At 46.5% G+C, this 23,617-nt stretch overlaps 1 protein-coding gene across 1 annotated transcript in view; it reads right to left on the bottom strand.

The window, feature by feature from the left end:
- The window catches only part of CAPN2 (calpain 2), a 59,134-nt gene that overhangs the window by 21,958 nt on the left and 13,559 nt on the right, over positions 1–23,617 (bottom strand). The window contains exons 3-9 of the mRNA XM_048843296.2: positions 9,340–9,458; positions 7,709–7,842; positions 6,655–6,823; positions 4,435–4,518; positions 2,126–2,211; positions 1,107–1,181; positions 519–679 (exon numbers count right to left, since the gene is read on the bottom strand). Coding sequence (XP_048699253.2) covers positions 519–679; positions 1,107–1,181; positions 2,126–2,211; positions 4,435–4,518; positions 6,655–6,823; positions 7,709–7,842; positions 9,340–9,458 — 828 coding nt within the window. The remainder of the gene's footprint in view (positions 1–518; positions 680–1,106; positions 1,182–2,125; positions 2,212–4,434; positions 4,519–6,654; positions 6,824–7,708; positions 7,843–9,339; positions 9,459–23,617) is intronic.

A 23,617-nucleotide genomic window follows, 5' to 3' on the forward strand; every position in this document is an offset into this window, starting at 1 on the left:
CATTGAAACTATTTTCCCGTGAAGTCAATGGGAGTTGCGGGGACTCAGTACCCCTGAAAATCAGGTTCTAGGTGTCTCAAGATGAGCACCCGATCACCCGATAGTTGGTAGATACCAGAAAACGCTGGCCTAAGGGACTTGCCCAAGGCCGCAAAAGAAGTCAACGTGAGAACCAGGATTAGACTCCCCCAAGTTCCCAGGGGCCAGTCCCATGGTTAGATCACTAGTTCATAGCTCTCTGTCTAGACACATCCCTGGAGAAAGATGAATCCAGCTGGTGTTTGGCAGGGGCTGTTTGAGTGTTTTAAACAAGTAGTGGATTAAGCCAAGGGCAACGATCTAGATTTTTAAAAAATTGCCAGGGAAAGAAGAAATGGGAGTTTCGTAGAGGCTACACTGAAGGATGAGCCCCGACTGAGGGGATTTTATAGAACTCCCCACGCCCTAAGGAAATCCTAGCTAGAATAAGTCCATGTGTGTTTTCTGTGAATGCAGAAGTAGCACGTGGGAGGTCTTACTTGGGTAATTCCTGCAACCCCCAGCAGTGGAGCCACACCTCCAGTTCCCATCAAGCTTGGTCAGGCTCCACTTCTTGTATTTTTCATTTGCCAGCGTGTCTGGAGTCAGGTTGCAGATCTCAAGGCGGGAGTAATGTCTCAGAAAATCACTGAATGACATCCTGTGAAGAGCAATACCACACACTAATTCTGCTTAGAATGGGAGACTTTCCCACATGCCGCTTTTCCTAATCCTCCCTCTAATAACTCTAACTATGACCTGACACTACAGTTGTTGGCCAGGCTGATGAGGTGCTTTATCCAGCCATTGTGGGGACCTTTGGTATTATGTGATTGAAATCACTCCTACGTTGATTATATGGCCACTACACCGATCCATCACATTTCTGGTGATCCGGATCCTGGACCCCACATCCAGTGGGATAGGCTACAACGTCTCTGCTCAGGTTCGCAGATAGCTGTGCACTTCCATATTATCCCCAGGCCTATTTATCTGAGTCACTGTTTGTTGGCCCACGGCACTTTATGTTAAAAAATGAAGGAAAACAACCAATCTCCCCTGCTGTTCAAAAACCCAGAGCTTCTCACCAAAATTCTCCATCTTCATGTCTCTTGGTCAATCGCTCTCTCACATCAGGAGCGACGCTGTTCCAGTTTGAGCAGCTACAACATAAAGATGGGAGTTTGCTTAATTGTCAAATGACAGCTCAAAGTCCATCCCTAATGCAGTGACTTTGATGGGGTCACTTCGCTCTCCTGTGGCTCCATGTGATTGCAATATACTACTGTGCCCAGCTCAGCAGAACTTCCAAACTCAGTGGAGTATGGTAGCAATTTAGATCATGTACAGTTAAGACATGTACAAATTTTCACAAGCGCTTAGTGATTTTGGGTGCCTCACTATATGAGGGCCCAGCTTGAGATGCTTTAAACGTGCCTGAATTCCAGTAAGTGTGGAGCACCTGCCTGTCTGCTGCAAATCAAGATCCTGCCTGGTGTCTCAGGTTGGACACTCAAAAATGGAGGCACCCAGACTCATTGGACACTTTTGAAAAGTTAGGCATTGTGCCTTTAAGAAATGACTGCTTTAATGAACTGTCCATCAGTAGGATAACTTCTTCTGGAAAAGGAGGAACTGGGACCAATGATCTCCTACCACTGAAGACAGCAGATCTATGTTTTCAGTGTAACAGCAAATATTAAGTTCTTTGTCAAGAATTGTATAACTTTACAAAGACGTCTTTTCTGAAGAAGACCTTACTGGGATCCAAGTCTTTAGTCATGCAAGGTGGAAATGACTCAAGGGTTTATAGTAACCCTATACTGTAGCCAAAATACTGTAACTTACATGAGAGTGTGTTACAATAGGGTTTATAAAGAGAGCAGAGCATACTGTAAAGTCTCTGTGGGGAAAGCTATGGTCCTTTTAAACAGCACAAAGCAACACCACACAACAGTTTAGGATAAAAAGTACAGAATACTGGGTCCAACGGTAACTTCAGGGGGAATTTCAGGTAGGGAGAATGCAATTCCCAGTGGAAATTTAGCCATGCCACTGGGATGAACACCCTCTTACAATGTATAAGTCCCCTAGACCTTTAACTCACTTATCATTCCATTTTCCAGTCCATTCCACTTCCCCCCAGGGATTTCGGATTCTGATCAGCTTTTGCATGCTTCCTCGGCAATTCACCTGATAGGATTAGAAGTGCAGAAGGGACTTAGTTACACAGGGAACCTGTGTAGTAATAAACACAGAAGAAAGTACAGTGGTTGAAATACAATACCTGCACCCTATTCCTTAGCTATTTATGTAATTTTGCACCTGGTTATTTAGTTGAAGAGGCATAAAGCCACATTGGCTTTGGATAAACTTTGATTACCTAATGCATGCAGACAGGAAATTTAGATTGTGTGCAAATCAAATATTTGTGTGCTTGGGGGCAAACAAAATCATTCTTGTGTTGGAAGAATGACACGTCTAAGAGGGTTTAATAATAAAGAGCGGAGCTGCGGAGGGAATGTGAGGTTATTCACAGCACAACGGCAATTCTTACAGTGTGGCTTTACTCTAAAAAGCGCCTGAGTAAAAACGGTACCTTCCTACTCAACCGCTCTGTCCCCCACATGTATTCAGAGTCATACCTGCAACTGACTACATACAGGACACTGGGGTGACTGCTCCTGTTCTTGTAAAAACTGCCACAGGCTGTTTTCTCACCACAAACACTCTGGACATCAGGGTTAGGACCCCTCGGAACTTTAAAAATCCCAACCAGAAATCAGTGTTATTTGGGGGGAGGCACCGGATTCACTGAAGTAGGGAATTGCACAGTGGATGTGAGCTTGAAGCCAAGAAAATGGATACGCTTTCTCATGAGGACCGGTGCACTATGGTGCACGCAGTAGCTGAAACAGCACAGAGAAGCCTGTGGGGGTTACTGGTGGGCCTGAGGTCTGAGAAGGTTAACGGGGTTCCGAAGTGAAACAGCCACTAGGAAGAGCCTGCAGAGATTTCCAAAGATTAAAGCTGGCCCAGCCTTCTTAATGTCTGAGTCAGGAACAGAAGAACTCCCCACTGACTTCTGTCACTGGGAGGGGGAGAGCCAACAAGCAAGGCTAGCTGCAATCCTGCATGCTGCCAATTCCCATTTAGCTTCATCAGCCTGGATGCAGCATGCCAGGGACTGACACCACTTTCATTTGAGAGGCAGGGGCATTTCAGGAGTAATGAATAGGGCCATGATCCAAAGACCATTGAAAATCAGTGGCAAGGCCCCCTATGTTTCCATAATCCGTCTGCTTCCCTTCTATCCTCTCCCATCTTTCCTTTACAGAGCAAGGCAATTCACCTTCTTTTACACAGATAAACGTCTTTCACACAGTGAGATCATCAGTCCTTCCAGTGGAGCTGCTGGGCAGCTATACCAGGAGATGAATATGTCGTTCCCCTGGGTATGCATTCCTCTTTCTCTCATATGTGCATCCTGCTGTTCTCTGAACTGCCTCATTACTCAGAGTAGAGTAATAATCACTCACAGAACAGTGTGCTGGGCTTGGATTTCCCATTGGGAGCTCTGTGCGTGGACAATTTACAGTATCACGCTCCAAGATTATAAAGTGGTAACAGAACAGTCTAGGACGATGCTATTTTCCAAACATAATACTCCAAAGGCTGAGGCCCACTCAGTCTAAAACACAGGGATAGTGTGTGAGGGAATATTCTCCTGGGTGACTAGGGGAAAGTGCCTCCTTCCCCCAAGCCTGTTGACCTTGATTGGAAAATGACCCAGCTGTTTGTAGACGCACGGAGAGTCACATTAACCCAGCACATACCGAGACTCTGGGTATTGCCTCGGCAATGCCCAGTCCTCTGGGGAACAATGCAGAATGGCTAACCGTTCCAAACGCAGAGAGAACTCAGAACTTTGCTCTATCCACCCAATTTTATGCACATTGTTTTAGGGGGTTTTTTTTAAATAAAAAAGAGCATTCAATAAGTAATAAGTGATGTTAAAAATTCTGCGTACTGTAAATGTTTGTGAGGTAATTTAACCACAAGATGGCAGTTGGACTCAACAGTTTTCGGTATATAGGCTCTCACTGCAAGGGTAGAAATGGTCAGAAAATGGGAGGGAGGGGATGTAAAATGTTTCTTGCCAAACCCAAAAAGTTTTGTTTTCAGCTGAAAAGTTTTTGATTTTTTTTTCAGTGAAAAGCTGAAAGTTGCGATGGGGAGGAGACATGTTTGTGAAAATTGTCACAAATCAAAACCTAATTTTCTGTCAAAAACTAGTTTGACAGAAAATTTTCAACCTACCCAACAGGTTAAAACAACAACAGTGAAATGTGACTGTGATGCAAGCAAGCAGGACACCAGGCAAATACAATCCATGGACAACGCGAGAGAGGTTACCTCTTCGGCTCCTGTAACGGAGTATGCGTGGCCTTTGACCAGCTTCTGAGAAGTGACTGCCTCGGTCTCAGCAGCACTTGTGATCTGGAAACACAGAGCAATTCAGTGGTGCTTATTAGCTGCTTGCAAGTCTGAGGATACAACAAACTACAGCTTTTATAAAGCTCCCTTAGAGCAAGAGTTTAGCTGCTGCACAGGGGTACTGGAAGGATCAATTGGGTGTTTGAACAGAGCTTTGAAACCAGCCAGTGTCCATGTGTCCCAGGGTGCTCTGGTAGTGGATGCAATCTAAACTCAGCTCTGTGCCATACAGCTGGCATCTAACGGACATTCTCCTTGAGCTCTGGAAGAGCTTCTGCTTTGGTAGCAGGATAGGAGTTTACTTCCTGATGTGCCCATGAAGTTCCCAGTGGCCACAGGTGCTCATAGGACACACATAAAGGCCTAAGTGGCCACCGACTTGCTACAGTATCACAATTCATGGTAAATAGCATGAATATCACAGATACACATTTTAGTGCAATGCTGTGTGAGTAGCTCAGGTTTTTAAGAGTAGCATTCGGACCCCTGCTTATTGAGATGGCAGAGCTAGAAGAACCAAGGAGACAAGAGCTTGCCCTTTGTGCATCTTGCTGCACATTGAACATTCATCCTCACTCAACAGCTGTCTAAATCTGTATACAAGCTGTAAAGTCTTAAAAGGAACAGGCTGCAAATCCGCCATTTTTTATTTTTAAGGTACATTATCTAGTGTGCACCAAAGGAGCTGTGAACTCAGGACTCCTGGGTTCTTATCCATGCTCTGCCACCAATTTGCTGGTAATCTTGGGCATGTTGTTTAGCATCAGTTTTCCCCTCTGTAAAATGGGTAGAAAACTTCCCTACCTTGCAGGGGTGTTCTGAGGTTGAACTAATTAAAATATTTATAAAATCATTTTGTGCTTCTCTAACACCTTTCAACAAAGGAGCTCAGTATTTTTAGTCTCTCTCTTCCCAGCTAGGAGATTTGAAAACCTGGATCATTCTGGGGTAGAAAACCAGATGTTAGATGCTTATCAAATTGCATGCTAGAAAAACAGGACCTAGAAAATGCAGGGAAATCCTGAGTAGGGAAGTGCACTGTGCTTAGCAAACTATTTTTCCCATTGTGAAGTTCCTCTCTCTTGTAGCTCTTCGATTTAACTCAAATTTGGAGGAAATATTTCAGTTTATGTTGTGAATGGAGGTTTTTAAACTACTTACCCTCCCACTAAAAAGAAATAAGATCCATGATCCCTAGGAGAGTTGACTATCCCGTACTGACAATACTTAGCAAGCATACAGTGCTTAATATCATCTGAACTTCAATCTATGGTACTAACGATACATTTTTGGCTTAAAGTGCCTGTCTTTAGGCCTTTTTCTTTTCCTGGTCTATTTCCTTTAGACATTCTTTGCTTTGTGTTAATTAGGGGGTATGTTCAAATGTTTTTGAAGTACTAAAGCTCTTTTTTTTGTTTATATACAGATAAAGTACACACCATGATGACTGAGATTTTGGCAGTGGGCCTATTCTGTTAGGGCCATTTAAAAGACTGCCAATGTATCTAGCTTCCCTGTTTCAGCCTGGATTTCATGCAACCCTTGGGAACAATTTCTGCAGCAATAAGGTAAAGAGATTACTGCAATGCTAGTGGCCTGCAGTCCCAACTCTGCAGAAATCGCTGTGAGCAGCAATATGCTGGGATCCCTGCCTAAGTATTCTGAGATTCCTTCTTTCCCAAAATCCAGAGCCAGGAATAACTTCCTGCCAAACCAGTGGGATTTATTTAACCCATCCAGGTCTCTGATGCACAGTGGAAAGCAAGGATGTGGTACACAATGCCATTAAATCCAACTCCCACGTAATCTGGGCATATCAGAAGTGTTAATAAATTATCTTTCTAGCTCCAGAGAAAAAAAGATCTCTGGCTCTTATATGCCACTAAATCGCTGATCAGTAATGGCTGAATTTTTCATATTCTGTGATCTGACCCCACAGAGGATTATGTTGCCCCTAATACTCCTGTGTCAAATTCTCTAGCCATGAAATAGAGGACAGCTGGCCTCCCTGAGCTAGCAGCATGAGTAGAAAATCCCAAGGGTTGTGTGGTAACTGAGCACAGCAATATGCTGATTGCTTCCTATCTACTCCTGCTGCAAGGGATATCAACAGTCTGGTAGAGAGCTGGACTGACTTACATCAATAGAGCATCCGAGGAGGGAGCCTTTTAGAAGAGCTTTCTGGATGATTTTGAACAGGTTGGGTGGTGCCTTTTGCAGCTCATACCACTCTGCAATTCCACCGGTGAAATCTTCAAAGCCTTCAGTGGTGGATCCTCCAGAGAGAGCCTCGTATGACCCATTCACCCTGCACAAAGGACATGTACTGTTTCAACCTTCTCTCTGAGGCAGCTCTTCACCTAGTATAAATATCATAACTAAGAAGTCAATGGAGCTCCACTGATTTCAATTTAGCTATGACAATTTATACCAGCTGAGGATCTATCCTCTCCATCTATGTCTTTCCTACCTCTTCAGGGCAGAAAAGCCACACGTAGAAACTAACATGCTGTACGTCAGGAATATGGGTTGATATGCCCAAACATGCAATGACAAATGCTCAAGACTGTATGTAATCAAGCACATGCGCCCTCTGCCCCCAGGTTCAATACAGAAATTAGACCTCAGACTCCTTTATACCTCAGCTGGTATAAGTCAGCATAGTTCCATTGAAGTCAAGTATCTGGCCCTGTACATTCAGAATAAGATTCCCACTATTAGATGCAAGAGGTCCTTCCTGAGACTGGAACATCAGACTTGGGTGTCCTTACCATGAATTAGAGGTTTGCACACACTGAACTGGAATACCATGAGCTCCCCAGAGGTCAGCTGGGTAATAAGGCAGTGCGACTGGTATTCAGTCATGACCTTCTTGGGACACGTGTAATGTTTCTTCCACAACCTGGACTACCAGAGATTAAGTACAGAGAAAACGTTTGGCCCCAGAAGAAACCACAAACATTAGCCTTTTCAGCTACAGCCTGTAGCATCTGTCTCAAACCCACATTATACAATCAGCTGAAGCAGTCAGTGATATGTACCCTAGAAGACTAATTAGACTGACACTACCTCCACATAGTTCCAGATAAAGGACAGATACTCCACCAGATATTAGCTTAGGCATGAGGAGGTCAAAAGGTGAAGCAGAAAGGAAGAAGTTTCCTTTGATTTTAAAAATTGACCCTTTACTTACTTGGCATAGGCCTTCTCCAGCAAAGCACTCCAAAACTCACTCCCCTCTGCTGAGTGAACGAAGAGCAGCTCCCCGTTTTTGGTGGGCAGCCTGTCGTCAACAACAACATCCACCCACTCCCCATACTGCCAGAACTGAAAGAGAGAATGAAAAGGACCTAGTTGCTGCTGATTGCCAAGTGCGTGGGTTACATAGCCATGCTCTGGACAGAACCTTCACAGCTGATTTTCGTTTCCGTGCATGTCCTCTCTTGCATTCTCTTCTATTCTCCTTGGTTTTGTCTCCCTGTTCGCTGCCTGGCTGCTCATTAAACATTTTTCTTGAGCTTTTAGTTCATTGTAAGTCTTGCATGGATTTTTGTGTGCTTTGAACATGTAAAGTATATATTGTTATGTGGCTCACTATATGGCACAATACCAGCTGTACTGTGGGCTTTAGGGTTATTTGATTAGTTCTGCTTGCTTAGTTTGCTGCAGAGATGGATAGACTGGTCTGGATGCATTTCAGAGTCAAGCAGATCCTTCATTCGAGCCTCAACCTGAACCAGGATGGGACTTTTCTGAAGTTCAAAAAGCTCTGGATAACTCACGCAACTGGGCTCTCTCGGGGGAAACAAATGTCAGTGCCAAACCAGGGTACAAGAAACGGCTCTCCTCATGTTTCTGGATCCATGGATAGGAGGAAGTTCTGGAAAGTTTGTTCTTATCAGATTAGCGCCCCACATTGCAAACTGAAGGGCCCCTAACTCCAGTTTTACACCCGTGAGATTCCATTGACTTCCCTGGAGTTACTTCAGATTTACATCAGTGTAGGAGAGAAAAGAATAAGCCCCCAGGAAAGGTCAGGGGTCGGGTAAGCATGACCTTTCAGGTGTCTTGTGAAAAACTGACTTGCTTTAATCTTTTGAAATTTGTTTGCCACAAGTTTGTGCTTCTCTGCCATAGACATCAAGTGATACCTTGGTTACCCCAGACAGTGTTAACTCAGGTTGTATTACTGCTTGGGTTATGATAAGCAGTGAAAGGGCTGTTGGCTGAATATTTAGAACCACCTGCTTAGAAACATGGTACTGACTCAGCCAGCATTCCACCCCCTATCACAATGTTGCTTGGGAAACTTCCCATAAGAAGCTGGGTCTGCTAAGGCCTTTACCCCTAGCGTGAGGAAATCGAAATTCCTCTGAAACTCTCTAGCTGGTCACCTAATGCTAATGATCTTGGCTGGAAGTACCTCCTTCAGTTTAACTTCCCCAGACAGATAATGGTTTCCGTATCCAGGATCAGTCTGGCAGGGATCCTTGGAAGAATCCTGCCTTATTCTGAGATGCTTCACTTCTCTGTTCTGGAGTGAGAGTGGAGGGAATGGTCCTTTGTGGGGACTACACAGTGGATCTGGACAACAAACACTACAGGACTGGAATGAAACCCACACTCCAGTCTGACAGACCACCACTAATCTTTGAGAGACACAGTAACCAAAATATGCCTTTTCAGTTCTTTGGCTGGTGTAAATTGGTGCAGCTCCATTAACTTCAATGGAACTATACCAATTTACACAAGGTGATCCGACCCACCATGTTCCTCACGTTCTGTCAGTATTTGACTCTTTAGCAAAAGGCAGAAGTCAGGTACCTGGAAGTGGAAGATTCCTGCATATTTGTCTTGGAAGCTCTGATCTTTGGGAACAACTCTGGCCAGAATCTCTTCATTCAGGGTGAGAGACGCAATGGCGGCCAGCAGCCAGCAGTCACCTGTGAACACACCAGAAAGTATTAGCCCTTAGTTCTCGTACTGTGAAGGAATTTCTATATGTCTGAGGATAGGGACAGGGAAGGATTTCACCTCTGCTTCATGTTATGCTTCTACTATTCTCGGAGCTCAGGGACTTGACATAACTGATCAGACCTTCAAGGCTATAACCAGGTGGTCAAGTCCTGGATCTGACAGAAAATCTTGTTTTGTTTCTTAATGAATGGAAGTGTTGCTATAGTGATGACGGGGGTGATAAATAACCAACATGCATGGCCCCTCTCAATGAGCTTGACAAACTTTACACATAATTGCAAGCTTTCTGCACTAACATCACTTGACCCATCACTGAAATGCAGCCGTGACGCTGGCAAACCAGGTGCTAGCTCTTGCCAAGGCTTTAGGCCTCAGCCAAGCACTGACAAATTTACTGCTGGAAGCCAGTCTTTCACATCTGTGTGCTGGTATGGTTCAGACGGGTACTGAACTTCTAACAACGTGCTTAGACTTCTACCAAAAACTAGTGTTTAGACTTCAGTGCATGCAGCAATTTACAAGCATTTCGTAATTTCACTTGTAATGTCTTTATCACACGCTATAAGGTAATATTTAAGTTTTTGCTTTATAACTGTAAAAAATGTTTGCTCTGAAAGGGTCAGCCTGTCACTCCTGCCTGATGGACAAGAGCTGATCCCTTCTACCAAAACTAAATGGGCCATTGTGAGACATCGTAATACGAAACTTTGTTAACTGCCCCTATGCAGCCATGAAGATGCTACGTGCAAAAGGGCTCATCCCATCAGCTTGAATTCTGGAAGAAGGAAATCGAGATAGCGAACAAGAAATTTTTTAATCTTCTGCTGTTGGACTCTCATAGGGCTGCAGGTAGGAAACAAGCAGAGATCTCCAGGGTCAACCTGGGTTAGCCCTAAGAGACATTCAGTGCTGACAGATTACTATAACTCTGTCACCTTTCAGAACCATAGACTGTAACTCATTTGTGCATATGTTTGCCTGCTTTAATCTGTAAATAACTCTCCATTTCTTTTTCCTAGTTAATAAATCCTTAATTAGTTTATTATAGGATTGGCTACAAGCGTTATCTTTGGTGTGAGATTGGGGGTACCAGTTGACCTGAGGTAAGTGACTGGTCTCTTGGAACCGGAAGCAACTTGAATCTTCTGTGATCTTTGATGGATAGCAACCAACTATCTCTAAGTCCAGCTTGCCTGGGTGACAAGATACACTGGAATGCCCAGGGGAACTCTCCGTGATTCCATAGTCACACTGTTAGAGTGCTTCAGGAGATCACATTTGTTACTGGGTTGGTGAAGTATAATTAGAGAACATTCAATCAGTTTGGGGTGTCTGCCCTGCTTTTTGACAGTCTTCCCCAAGGTTGGCACCCACAGTTACAAACCACTCCAGACAGCGTGACAGTAATCACCACTGCGGTAGAAGACAGCAGCCTTTACAAAACATGAAGTGACTTTGATTCTGATGAAAGGTTCTGGATTGCCAGCCCTGGTGCGTGAAGTCCTCTGTCAAACCACAGCACAGGTAGCATCACTGCAAATTTCTGCATCCTCTGCCCTGCCAATGTGCCTCAATCCTGAGCTGGGCACACACCTTCGAGGGGTGGGGGTGGCGGGTAATTTACAGCCAATGGCCCATTCAATTCTACGCCTGTCTGCTGAGATTGTCAGTTGTGGGCCGCCTTTAAACAGCACCCAGATGTACATTACACCACAAATTTGGTGTGGCTTGGCCCATCCTTGATAAAACAAACATTAGCGATGAATGAAACCAGCTTTAATATGTGCATTTAAAAAGAAGATTCAGTTAAGACTGGGATCACTACCGCCCTGTGTCCTTCCACTGCAAAGATAATGCTAGTTAACCTTGCTGAGTCAGCAGGACGATTCCTTGGCTTCTCCAGGCCTGCAGGGCTCTCTCTCCTTTCAGTACATTAGATGCCTGACCCATTCAGGAATGAAGAGCCTCCTTCCCTGTTCAATCTAAGCCACCACTTTTGCCTCTAGGCATAACTGAGAAATAAGCATAATTGTAGGCTATTTCCATGCAAATGCTGCATTGTATCCAAGAAGAGGTGGAAATGGGCTGTTTGTGATGTTTCATGTTCTCTATGTATATAAATCTCCCCACTGTATTTTCCACTGAATGCATCCGATGAAGTGAGCTGTAGCTCACGAAAGCTTATGCTCAAATATATTGGTTAGTCTCTAAGGTGCCACAAGTCCTCCTTTTCTTTTTGCGAATACAGACTAACATGGCTGCTACTCTGAAACTTAACACTGTTGTCTACAATGGACCATGGATGCCTTTTCAGCTGTTCCTGGAAGAAATGCAGAACCCCAGTGTGGGCTCAATTAGTTTGAAAGTAGTTGGCTCTGTATCCCTTTGAATAGTTTGTTCTGAACCCCGTAGTGGGGCTCACTGCCTCCTGTGTTTGTGGGTACTTACTAAATACTGTTTTTAGGGACTCAGTTTGTGCCCAGATTTCTTCTTTGTTTGTTTGTTCTGTAAAAGGCAAAAGATACCACAAGCTCCACCACATGAATGCATTTAATGTATTTTACAGAAAATGAGCCGTTCTGCGCTTATTTACAAATTAGGGAACGGAGTGGCACGGGGAGGAAGAAAGCATGGTGCCTCTAGGCACGTGCAGCAGCTCCAAGGATGTTCCTCATTCGTAGGGCAAGTACTTGCCTAGGCAAGCAGAGGACGTGTTTCCCTGTCCACTCCTCTCCAGTTCATGAGCGACTGCAGATTTGCTCTTGCAGAGACATACTCTAGGGACTGACGTTCTCACAAATTCCCATATACAGCATCCTCCTAAATGATATTTATAAACCAAGGTCCTTCAATCTCCCAACCTTTCTTATTTGTCTCTGTGGAAATTCACTGAAGCCCTCCTGATCCAGCCCAAAGTTCCAGCCTCCGAGACTTGCCACCCACAAGTCAGAAAAGGTCTGAAGGCCAGCCCTGTTTCTTAGTGCGGTAAGCCCTTCTGCCCTCTCTGGGACGAAGCCAACGTACACTCTGGCTGCAGGCTGGAGCCTCACATTCAGTACCGGCAATGTACTTTTCCGACAGACAGAAAAACATGCCTTCGCGGAGGGGAGGGAGAGGAGACTGACTCCATACACACAGCAAATTATCTATTTTTGTAGTTACTCTAGGAAATAATAAACATGAGTTCAGTAGTGAAAGATCACCTTTATGTGCAATCTCAGACCCTTTGAGCAGCATGTTAATGAGGTGACTAGTGCTTTTAAAGAGCCTCAGGATCTCAAAGAGCTGAGTTCCAGGGTATGCTCCTTTGACTGCACTTTTCCAACTGATTTTTTACTCCTGTAGCCTACAAGGGAAGGCTCTGCTGATTAGAGCAGGAAGCTAAGAGTTAGGACTCCTGGGTTCCATTCCCATTTCTGCCATTGCCTTGCTTTATGACCTTGGGTAAGACACTTAATCTCTACGCCTCAGTTTCCCCCATCTCTAAAATAAGTCATGCTCCTCCTCTCCCTGTGCACCCCAAATATAGAAGAGAGCCTTGAGATGAGGCGTTGGAGAGCAAAAGGGCTGTTGGGGATTGTGGGGTCCAAGACTCATGGCAAGAGGGGGCTGGATGGAGCAGCAGTTAACCAATGGCTGTCAGACGGCCAGCTGTCACCACTGGAAGGAAGATCAAAGCCTTGTGAAGGGGATGAAGAGAAGGGTTCAGCTGGGTGCCTGGGAGGAAGTCTGGGGTGGGGTCATTTAGCCTTAATCCACCATTGAGTGCTGCCACAAGTTTAATGCCTGCAGCACAAACACCATCCTTTTGAGAAGTACGGGGACCTTGTAACTCCCTCGCACCCCCTCTGTTCTGTAGTTTTTCTCTGTCAACAGATAACAGTGACTGGATTTATCTCTCAGTACATCTCAAAGAAGAGCTGGAAGCGGTGGATTTTTACAATAATTTGCAGGCTTGAGTCCCTCTTCCTTTTCCCATTTCCTATACCAAATGGCATGAAACGTAAATAAACCTTAAAACCCACCCCTTAGCCGAGCTCCAATGGCCAGCTCTGTTGCTGTAAAGGAGTCCCTGCTAGCTGGGATGTTATTTTTCCAGACAAAGACCAAGCACACACTTCCAGTTGGAATGACTCTAGCTGTAGATTAAAGTACAATGACAGAGAGCAGAAGTCAATTTCCCATGAGAGAGCATAGTGCACGTCTCCTCTGTAAGATGCTTCATCAGTTCTGCCTCACAAAATGCCAACTGCCCTTGCAGACTCCTTAAAAATGTAAAGATGAAGTACAGGGGAAGTCATAATAGGAACAGAGCTCCGTTCACTCATTTTGGAATGCCACAGTGCTCAGGAAATGGGCAGAGGATATGGACACAAGGCATTTGGGGTGTGAAATACATTCTTAACAGGCTATTTACATGCCTTATAGTGATAGACTCAAAGAGCTCAATCCGTTTAGCTTAACAAAGAGAAGGCTAAGGGGTGACTTGATTACCCTCTATAACACGGGTGGGAAAAGTAAGGCCCACAAGCTGCACCACACGCTTGGTCCCGCTCTGGTGCTCCGGCTGGGGTGCTGGGTCAGGGGCTGGACCAGCAGCTCAGCCCCGCTCCGGCCAGGGTGCTGGGTTGGGGCTGCATGACGCGGCTCCCGGAAGCTGTGGCATGGCCCCGCTCTGGCTCCTACATGCTCCAATGGGAGCTGCAGGGGCGGTGCTTGCGAACGGGGCACCGTGCAGAGCCTCCTGGCCGCACCTCCATGTAGTAGCCGGAGAAGGGACATACCACTGCTTCCGGGAGCCTCATGAGGTAAGCGCCGCTCAGAGTCCACAACCCCTGAGCCTCCCCCCATGCCCCAATCCCCTTCCCCAGCCCTGGTCCCTCTCCTGCTTTCCGAACTCCTCGATCCCAGCCTGGAGCACCCTCCTGTACCCCAACCCTCTCATCCCTAGCACCACCACAGAGCCCGCACCCCCAGCTGGAACCTGCACCCCTTCCCCAGCTCTGACCCCCCTCTCGCCCTCCGAACCCCTCGGTTCCAGCCCAGAGCACCCTCCTACACCCCAAACTCCTCATCCCCAGCCCCACCCCAGAGCCCACACCCCAATCCCAATTTTGTGAGCATTCATGGCCCACCATACAATTTCTATTCCCTGATGTGGCCCTCTGGCCAAAAAGTTTGCCCACCCCTGGTCTGTAAGTACTTATATAGGGAACAAATATTTAATAATGAGTCTTCAATCTAGGAGAGAAAGGTATAACAAGATCCAATGGCTGGAAGCTGAAGCTAGACAAATTTAGACTGGAAATAAGGTGTAATCTTTTAATGGTGAAAATAATTAAGCATTGGAACAACTTTACAAGGGTCATGGGGGATTCTCTATCATTGACCATTTTTAAATCAAGCTTGGATGCTTTTCTAAAAGCTCTGCTCTAGGAATTATTTTGAGGATGTTCTCTAGCCTGTGCTAAACAGGAGGTCAGACTAGATCAGGGGTGGGCAAACTTTTTGGCCTGAGGGCCACACCGGGGTTCCGAAACTGTATGGAGGGCCAGGTAGGTAAGGCTGTGCCTCCCCAAACAGCCTGACCCCCTCCCCCTATCGGCCCCCTCCCACTTCCCACCCCCGACTGCCCCCCTCAGAACCTCTGACCCATCCAACCCCTCCTGCTCCTTGTCCCCTGACTGCCCCCTCCTGGGACCCCCCTGCCCCTAACCACCCCACTGGGACCCCACCCCCTATCCAATCCCCCCTCTTTCCTGTCCCCTGACTGCCCCGACCCCTATCCACACCCCCGGTCCCCTGACAGGCCCCCTGCGACTCCCACACCTATCCAAGCACCCCTGACCATGCCCCCCCCCAGAACCTCCGCCCCATCAAACCGCCCCTGCTCCCTGTCCCCTGACTGCCCCCTGGAATCCCCTGCCCCTTATCCAACCCCCCCACTCCCTGCCCCCTTACCATGCTGTTCAGAGCATCAGGTCTGGAAGCCATAAGTAGCACATTCCTGTGGGAAGCAATTTAATACACTACACCTGTCGGCTCTCACAGCTGTGCTGTCCGGCAGGAGCTCGCAGCCCCGCCGCCCAGAGTGCTGGTGGCACAGTGAGCTGAGGCTGCAGGGGAGGGGCCGGGGGCTAGCCTCCCCAGCCGGGAGCTCAAGGGCTAGGCAGGACAGTCCCACAGGCCAGATGTTGTTATGGTGGATCATATTAAAGAAGTTCTGTATTAAAATCACAAATTAGTTTGATTCCCCATAGTTTAAATTCGAGGGTATTACTAATTAAGAGGTCTCTTGGTTTTTGGTCTCTTATTTTTACTGTTTGTCTCCCCTTCTGTGTGAAACTTGCAAGCTGCTAATTGTGTTAGTACATCCTAAAACAGAGTCTGTTCTCAAAGCAATACTCTGTAACAACAACTACACACACACACAGAGACTCAAAGCAATACTTTGTAACAACAGAAACAGCACACAGAGACTCCCCGCCCTTTTGTTGTATTCATTTTGCTTTGTTAACAATTGTGATTAAAATAGAGATAGAGGATGTATGTGGATGGATGCTTGGTGTGGATAATAAATGAATGATCAGGGAGGTGCCAGCCTAAGAATCCAGTGTCCATCGTCTGAAGAAGGCGTCAAGTGGAAAGAACCAGAGGACCCCCAGAGGGCAGACTGGAATCCACCCAACAGCTTCAAGGATGGGAGAATCAAAGAACAAGATAACATCTGGGAGCAGGGAGCCATCAGGAATGTGCCATCTGCTGATTGATTCAGCAACAGCATGATGAACCAATTCCCATAGGCTGGCATAGGAATAAATTCCTATAAAAATGGACTCTAGAAACTGAGAATTTTGGGGTCTGATTCTGCAAACCAACTTCCAGGAGCATCAGATGGGCATCTGACAAGGTCCTGCTCCCTCCTCATGTCCAGGCCACCTGGCCAGTGGCTTGGCACAAGCAACTCTAAGGCTGGTAATTATGATGACAACCTTGCAGAACTTTGTGCATGTGTGTATGAATGAATGTGTGAATAAATATGAAATGGAATGGAATGTTATAGCTATAACTAACTGCTTACTATGATTCTTTCTGTATTCACAATAAATGTGGCATTTTGCCTTATTCCCTTTAATAAGATCCTGCTGATTTTATTTTATTGGTATAACAATGTGGCTCGCGGGCCGTAGTTTGCCCACTTCTGGACTAGATGATCACAATGGTCCTTTCTGGCCTTGGATGAGTTTGCAATTAGTTACAAACACCTCTGTCCCCCGCTGCCTGGGTTATTCAGAACCTCAAAATGATCCTATTTGTGGAGGGAAAGGTTGCAGGGCCCCTTGCAACCAGCCCTCTAGGCTAATGAATGCAGAGGCCTCATGCTCTCCCATACACAGCCTGTCTGTACAGAAGTGCCATTGTTCTTCTGTTTTTCTACCAAGGAATCCCCAAACAAACAGTCACGCGCTCCGCTTGGGTTCAGATGCACGTGGAAAGGAATCCCCAGAAATTCTTTCCACACTGAGGATCTTGTTTTTACACAAGTTCTTCTTTCTTAATCCTTGAACTGAGAGGGTTTTGGTCACTGGCTCATTCTGTCTCCACCAAGGACAATTAAAGAAGTTATTGGCCCAGAGGAAAGGGAAAGGAGGTTTAAGGAAGATCAGAGCTCTTCCTAAAATCCTGGAGCCACTGACAGGTATAGTTTGTCTGGTATTTTGGTTAAGATGCTCCACCGCATATCATTATCATATACAATAAAGAGTGATAAATGGTTTCCTACTAGCCATAAAAATAGTAACAAAGGCTGCGAGCACAAGTATGCTGGTAGGATATGGTGGTGATGGGCAGGGCCGCCGACCAAAGGGGGCAATTGCCCAGGGGCCTGGGTGATTTAAAAGGGCCTGGGGGCCCCCAGGAGTCCCTGACCACCGCTGCCGGCAGTGCAGTGGAGCTAAGGCAGGCTTCCTGCCCACCCTCGTTCTGCACCACTCCCAGAAGCGGCTGACAAGCCCTGCAACCCCTGGGGAGGGGGTCTCCGCGCACTGCTCCCTCCCTGAGTGCCAACTCCACAGTTCCCATTGGCCAGGAACTGCAGCCAATGGGAGCTGTTGGGACAGTGTCTGCAGGCAACGGCACGCAGAGACCTCCTGGCCCCCCTGCCTAGGAGCCGCTGCCAGAGGGGCGTGCTGGTCGCTTTTGGGAGCTGCCTGAGGTAAGCACTGCACCCCAACCCCCTGCCACAGCCTAGAGCCCACACCCTTTACCCAAGTCCCTCCCAGAGCCCAACCCAACATCCCCTCCCACACCCAAACTCCCTCCCAGAGCCCGCACCCTGCACCCCAACCCCCTGACCCAGCCTAGAGACCACACCCCAGACCCAAACTCCCTCCCAGAGTCTGCACCCCTCCTGCACCCAAACTTCTTCCCAGAGCCTGCACCCCTCACCCCCTCCCGCACCCAAGCTCCCTCTCAGAGCCCTCATCCATCATCCCCTCCTGCACCCAAACTTCCTCTAATCAGGAAAGAGATCTTGGAGTCATTGTGGATAGTTCTCTGAAGACATCCATGCAGTGTGCAGCAGCAGTCAAAAAAGCAAACAGGATGTTAGGAATCATTAAAAAAGGGATAGAGAATAAGATGGAGTATATCTTATTGCCCTTATATAAATCCATGGTATATCCACATCTTGAATACTGCATACAGATGTGGTCTCCTCATCTCAAATAAGATATACTGGCATTAGAAAAGGTTCAGAGAAGGGCAACTAAAATGATTAGGGGTTTGGAACGGGTCCCATAAGAGGAGAGATTAAAGAGGCTAGGAGTTTTCAGCATGGAAAAGAGGAGACTAAGGGGAGATATGATAGAGGTATATAAAATCATGACAGGTTTCAGAGTAACAGCCGTGTTAGTCTGTATTCGCAAAAAGAAAAGGAGTACTTGTGGCACCTTAGAGACTAACCAATTTATTTGAGCATGAGCTTTCGTGAGCTACAGCTCACTTCATCAGATGTATACCGTGGAGACTGCAGCAGACTTTATATACACACAGAGATCATGAAACAATACCTCCTCCCACCCCACTGTCCTGCTGGTAATAGCTTATCTAAAGTATAATGACAGGTTTCAGAGGAACAGCCGTGTTAGTCTGTATTCGCAAAAAGAAAAGGAGTACCTGTGGCACCCCAGAGACTAACCAACCCATTTGAGCTCACGAAAGCTCATGCTCAAATAAATTGGTCAGTCTCCAAGGTGCCACAAGTACTCCCCCTCTTATCTAAAGTGATCATCAGGTGGGCCATTTCCAGCACAAATCCAGGTTTTCTCACCCTCCACCCCCCCACACAAATTCACTCTCCTGCTGGTGCTAGCCCATCCAAAGTGACAACTCTTTACATAATCAAGTCGGGCTATTTCCTGCATAAATCCAGGTTTTCTCACATCCCCCCACCCCCATACACACACAAACTCACTCTCCTGCTGGTAATAGCTCATCTAAACTGACCACTCTCCAAGTTTAAATCCAAGTTAAACCAGAACATCTGGGAGAGGGGGGGGGGGAGGAAAAAACAAGAGGAAACAGGCTACCTTGCATAATGACTTAGCCACTCCCAGTCTCTATTTAAGCCTAAATTAATAGTATCCAATTTGCAAATGAATTCCAATTCAGCAGTTTCTCGCTGGAGTCTGGATTTGAAGTTTTTTTGTTTTAAGATAGCGACCTTCATGTCTGTGATTGCGTGACCAGAGAGATTGAAGTGTTCTCCGACTGGTTTATGAATGTTATAATTCTTGACATCTGATTTGTGTCCATTTATTCTTTTACGTAGAGACTGTCCAGTTTGACCAATGTACATGGCAGAGGGGCATTGCTGGCACATGATGGCATATATCGCATTGGTGGATGTGCAGGTGAACGAGCCTCTGATAGTGTGGCTGATGTTATTAGGCCCTGTGATGGTGTCCCCTGAATAGATATGTGGGCACAATTGGCAACGGGCTTTGTTGCAAGGATAAGTTCCTGGGTTAGTGGTTCTGTTGTGTGGTATGTGGTTGTTGGTGAGTATTTGCTTCAGGTTGCGGGGCTGTCTGTAGGCAAGGACTGGCCTGTCTCCCAAGACATGTGAGAGTGTTGGGTCATCCTTTAGGATAGGTTGTAGATCCTTAATAATGCGTTGGAGGGGTTTTAGTTGGGGGCTGAAGGTGACTGCTAGTGGCGTTCTGTTATTTTCTTTGTTAGGCCTGTCCTGTAGTAGGTAACTTCTGGGAACTCTTCTGGCTCTATCAGTCTGTTTCTTTACTTCCGCAGGTGGGTATTGTAGTTGTAAGAAAGCTTGACAGAGATCTTGTAGGTGTTTGTCTCTGTCTGAGGGGTTGGAGCAAATGCGGTTATATCGCAGAGCTTGGCTGTAGACGATGGATTGTGTGGTGTGGTCAGGGTGAAAGCTGGAGGCATGCAGGTAGGAATAGCGGTCAGTAGGTTTCCGGTATAGGGTGGTGTTTATGTGGCCATTGTTTATTAGCACTGTAGTGTCCAGGAAGTGGATCTCTTGTGTGGACTGGACCAGGCTGAGGTTGGTGGTGGGATGGAAATTGTTGAAATCATGGTGGAATTCCTCAAGGGCTTCTTTTCCATGGGTCCAGATGATGAAGATGTCATCAATATAGCGCAAGTAGAGTAGGGGCTTTAGGGGACGAGAGCTGAGGAAGCGTTGTTCTAAATCAGCCATAAAAATGTTGGCATACTGTGGGGCCATGCAGGTACCCATAGCAGTGCCGCTGATCTGAAGGTATACATTGTCCCCAAATGTAAAATAGTTATGGGTAAGGACAAAGTCACAAAGTTCAGCCACCAGGTTAGCCGTGACATTATCGGGGATAGTGTTCTTGACGGCTTGTAGTCCATCTTTGTGTGGAATGTTGGTGTAGAGGGCTTCTACATCCATAGTGGCCAGGATGGTGTTATCAGGAAGATCACTGATGGATTGAAGTTTCCTCAGGAAGTCAGTGGTGTCTCGAAGGTAGCTGGGAGTGCTGGTAGCGTAGGGCCTGAGGAGGGAGTCTACATAGCCAGACAATCCTGCTGTCAGGGTGCCAATGCCTGAGATGATGGGGCGCCCAGGATTTCCAGGTTTATGGATCTTGGGTAGTAGATAGAATATCCCAGGTCGGGGTTCCAGGGGTGTGTCTGTGCGGATTTGATCTTGTGCTTTTTCAGGAAGTTTCTTGAGCAAATGCTGTAGTTGCTTTTGGTAACTCTCAGTGGGATCATAGGGTAATGGCTTGTAGAAACTCATGTTGGAGAGCTGCCGAGCAGCCTCTTGTTCATATTCCGACCTATTCATGATGACAACAGCACCTCCTTTGTCAGCCTTTTTGATTATGATGTCAGAGTTGTTTCTGAGGCTGTGGATGGCATTGCGTTCCGCATGGCTGAGGTTATGGGGCAAGTGATGCTGCTTTTCCACAATTTCAGCCCGTGCACGTCGGCGGAAGCACTCTATGTAGAAGTCCAGTCTGCTGTTTCGACCTTCAGGAGGAGTCCATCTAGAATCCCTCTTTCTGTAGTGTTGGTAGGGAGACCTCTGTGGATTAGTATGTTGTTCAGAGGTATTTTGGAAATATTCCTTGAGTCGGAGACGTCGAAAATAGGATTCTAGGTCGCCACAGAACTGTATCATGTTCGTGGGGGTGGAGGGGCAGAAGGAGAGGCCCCGAGATAGAACAGCTGCTTCTGCTGGGCTGAGAGTATAGTTGGATAGGTTAACAATATTGCTAGGTGGGTTGAGGGAACCATTGCTGTGGCCCCTTGTAGCATGTAGTAGTTTAGAAAGTTTAGTGTCCTTTTTCTTTTGTAGAGAAGCAAAGTGTGCGTTGTAAATGGCTTGTCTAGTTTTAGTAAAATCCAGCCACGAGGAAGTTTGTGTGGAAGGTTGGTTTTTTATGAGAGTATCCATTTTTGAGAGCTCATTCTTAATCTTTCCCTGTTTGCTGTAGAGGATCTTGATCAGGTGATTCCGCAGTTTCTTTGAGAGCGTGTGGCACAAGCTGTCAGCATAGTCTGTGTGGTATGTAGATTGTAATGGATTTTTTACCTTCAGTCCTTTTGGTACGATGTCCATCTGTTTGCATTTGGAAAGGAAGATGATGTCTGTCTGTATCTGTACAAGTTTTTTCATGCAGTTGATAGATTTCCACTCCATACGGCTAAATGCAGTGCCTTGCATAATGACAGGTTTCAGAGTAACTCACGAAAGCTCATGCTCAAATAAATTGGTTAGTCTCTAGGGTGCTACAAGTACTCCTTTTCTTTTTGCGAATACAGACTAACACGGCTGTTACTCTGAAACCTGTCATTATGCAAGGCACTGCATTTAGCTGTATGGAGTGGAAATGGCCCACCTGATGATCACTTTAGATAAGAGGGGGAGTACTTGTGGCACCTTGGAGACTGACCAATTTATTTGAGCATGAGCTTTCGTGAGCTCAAATGGGTTGGTTAGTCTCTGGGGTGCCACAGGTACTCCTTTTCTTTTTGCGAATACAGACTAACACGGCTGTTCCTCTGAAACCTGTCATTATACTTTAGATAAGCTATTACCAGCAGGACAGTGGGGTGGGAGGAGGTATTGTTTCATGATCTCTGTGTGTATATAAAGTCTGCTGCAGTCTCCATGGTATACATCTGATGAAGTGAGCTGTAGCTCACGAAAGCTCATGCTCAAATAAATTGGTTAGTCTCTAAGGTGCTACAAGTACTCCTTTTCTTTTTATAAAATCATGAGTGGTGTGAAGAAAGTGAATAAGGAAAAGTTATTTACTTGGCCCCTAGTTCTTATATCATGGGAACACCAAATGCAATTAATGGGCAGCAGGTTTAAAACAAATAAAAGGAAGTTCTTCTTCACATAGCACCCAGTCAACCTGTGGAACTCCTTGCCTGAGGAGGTTGTGAAGGCTAGGACTATAACAGGGTTTAAAAGAGAACTAGATAAATTCATGGAGGTTAAGTCCATTAATGGTTATTAGCCAGGATGGGTAAGGAATGGTGTCCCTAGCCTCTGTTTGTCAGAGGGTGGAGATGGATGGCAGGAGAGAGATCACTTGATCATTATCCGTTAGGTTCACTCCCTCTGGAGCACCTGGCATTGGCCACTGTCGGCAGACAAGATACTGGGCTGGATGGACCTTTGGTCTGACCCAGTAGGGCCATTCTTATCTTCTTATGTTCCTCCCAGAGCCTGCACTCCAACCCCCTGCCCCAGCCTGGTGAAAGTGAGTGAAGGTGGGGGAGAGCAAGCAACAGCGGGATGGGGGATGGAGTGAGCAGGGGGTAGGGCCTCAGAGAAGGGACAGGACAGGGGCATGGTCTCAGGAAAGGGGCGGGGCAGGGGGTAGGACAAGGGTCTTTGGGTTTGCACGATTAGGCAGTTGGCAACCCTACCAGGCGGGCATATGAAAGCCCTGGCTGTGCCGGAAGAGCACGCCCAGCATCACAGCCAGCAGCTTGCTGGGCACCAGCCAGCACAGGCGCAGAATCTCCCAAATGTCAGGTGGACCAAGTCCGCGTGGGCGTGGCTTGTGCATGCATGGGGGCCCATTGACTATTCTGCCCTGGTGATCAGGGGGCGGATGAGATCATGTCTCTCTTGATGGACAGAGCCCAGCAAAATTAAGAGCCTGATGCATATGCCCAGCTAACAGCTTTACTCCTTTAGGGTCTTTTGCTTTCGGCACTGAAGGAACGTCCTGGGTTCCATCCCTGCTAATGGCTATGTCTGTATGGGACAAGAGTTTATTACAGCTGAGCTGTACTGCAGAGATTTCTGAGCACATTTTGAATCAATAAAGAGCTCTCTGGTCTGGCCACCCCACCTCCTCCTCCTCTCCCCTCCTGTGCATTTGGAGACACAGGAAGGAATAGCTCCAGCTGAAACTCCCCTTCTGAATGTAGAAACATTAAAAAAAAAAAAAAAAAGCACAGTAGCCAAAGTCATGTGTTTTAATTCCCTTCCTTCCTTTTGGGATTTGGCTCCGTTGTTCCCTCACGCTGGGATGGGTCATCTTCACTGCAGTATGCCGGGGCTTTCCCCCCTTGTTTGTAGTGCAAAGCACTGAAAGCA

This window comes from Caretta caretta, chromosome 3 (assembly GCF_965140235.1).
Source record: "Caretta caretta isolate rCarCar2 chromosome 3, rCarCar1.hap1, whole genome shotgun sequence".
NCBI lineage: Eukaryota > Metazoa > Chordata > Testudines > Cheloniidae > Caretta > Caretta caretta.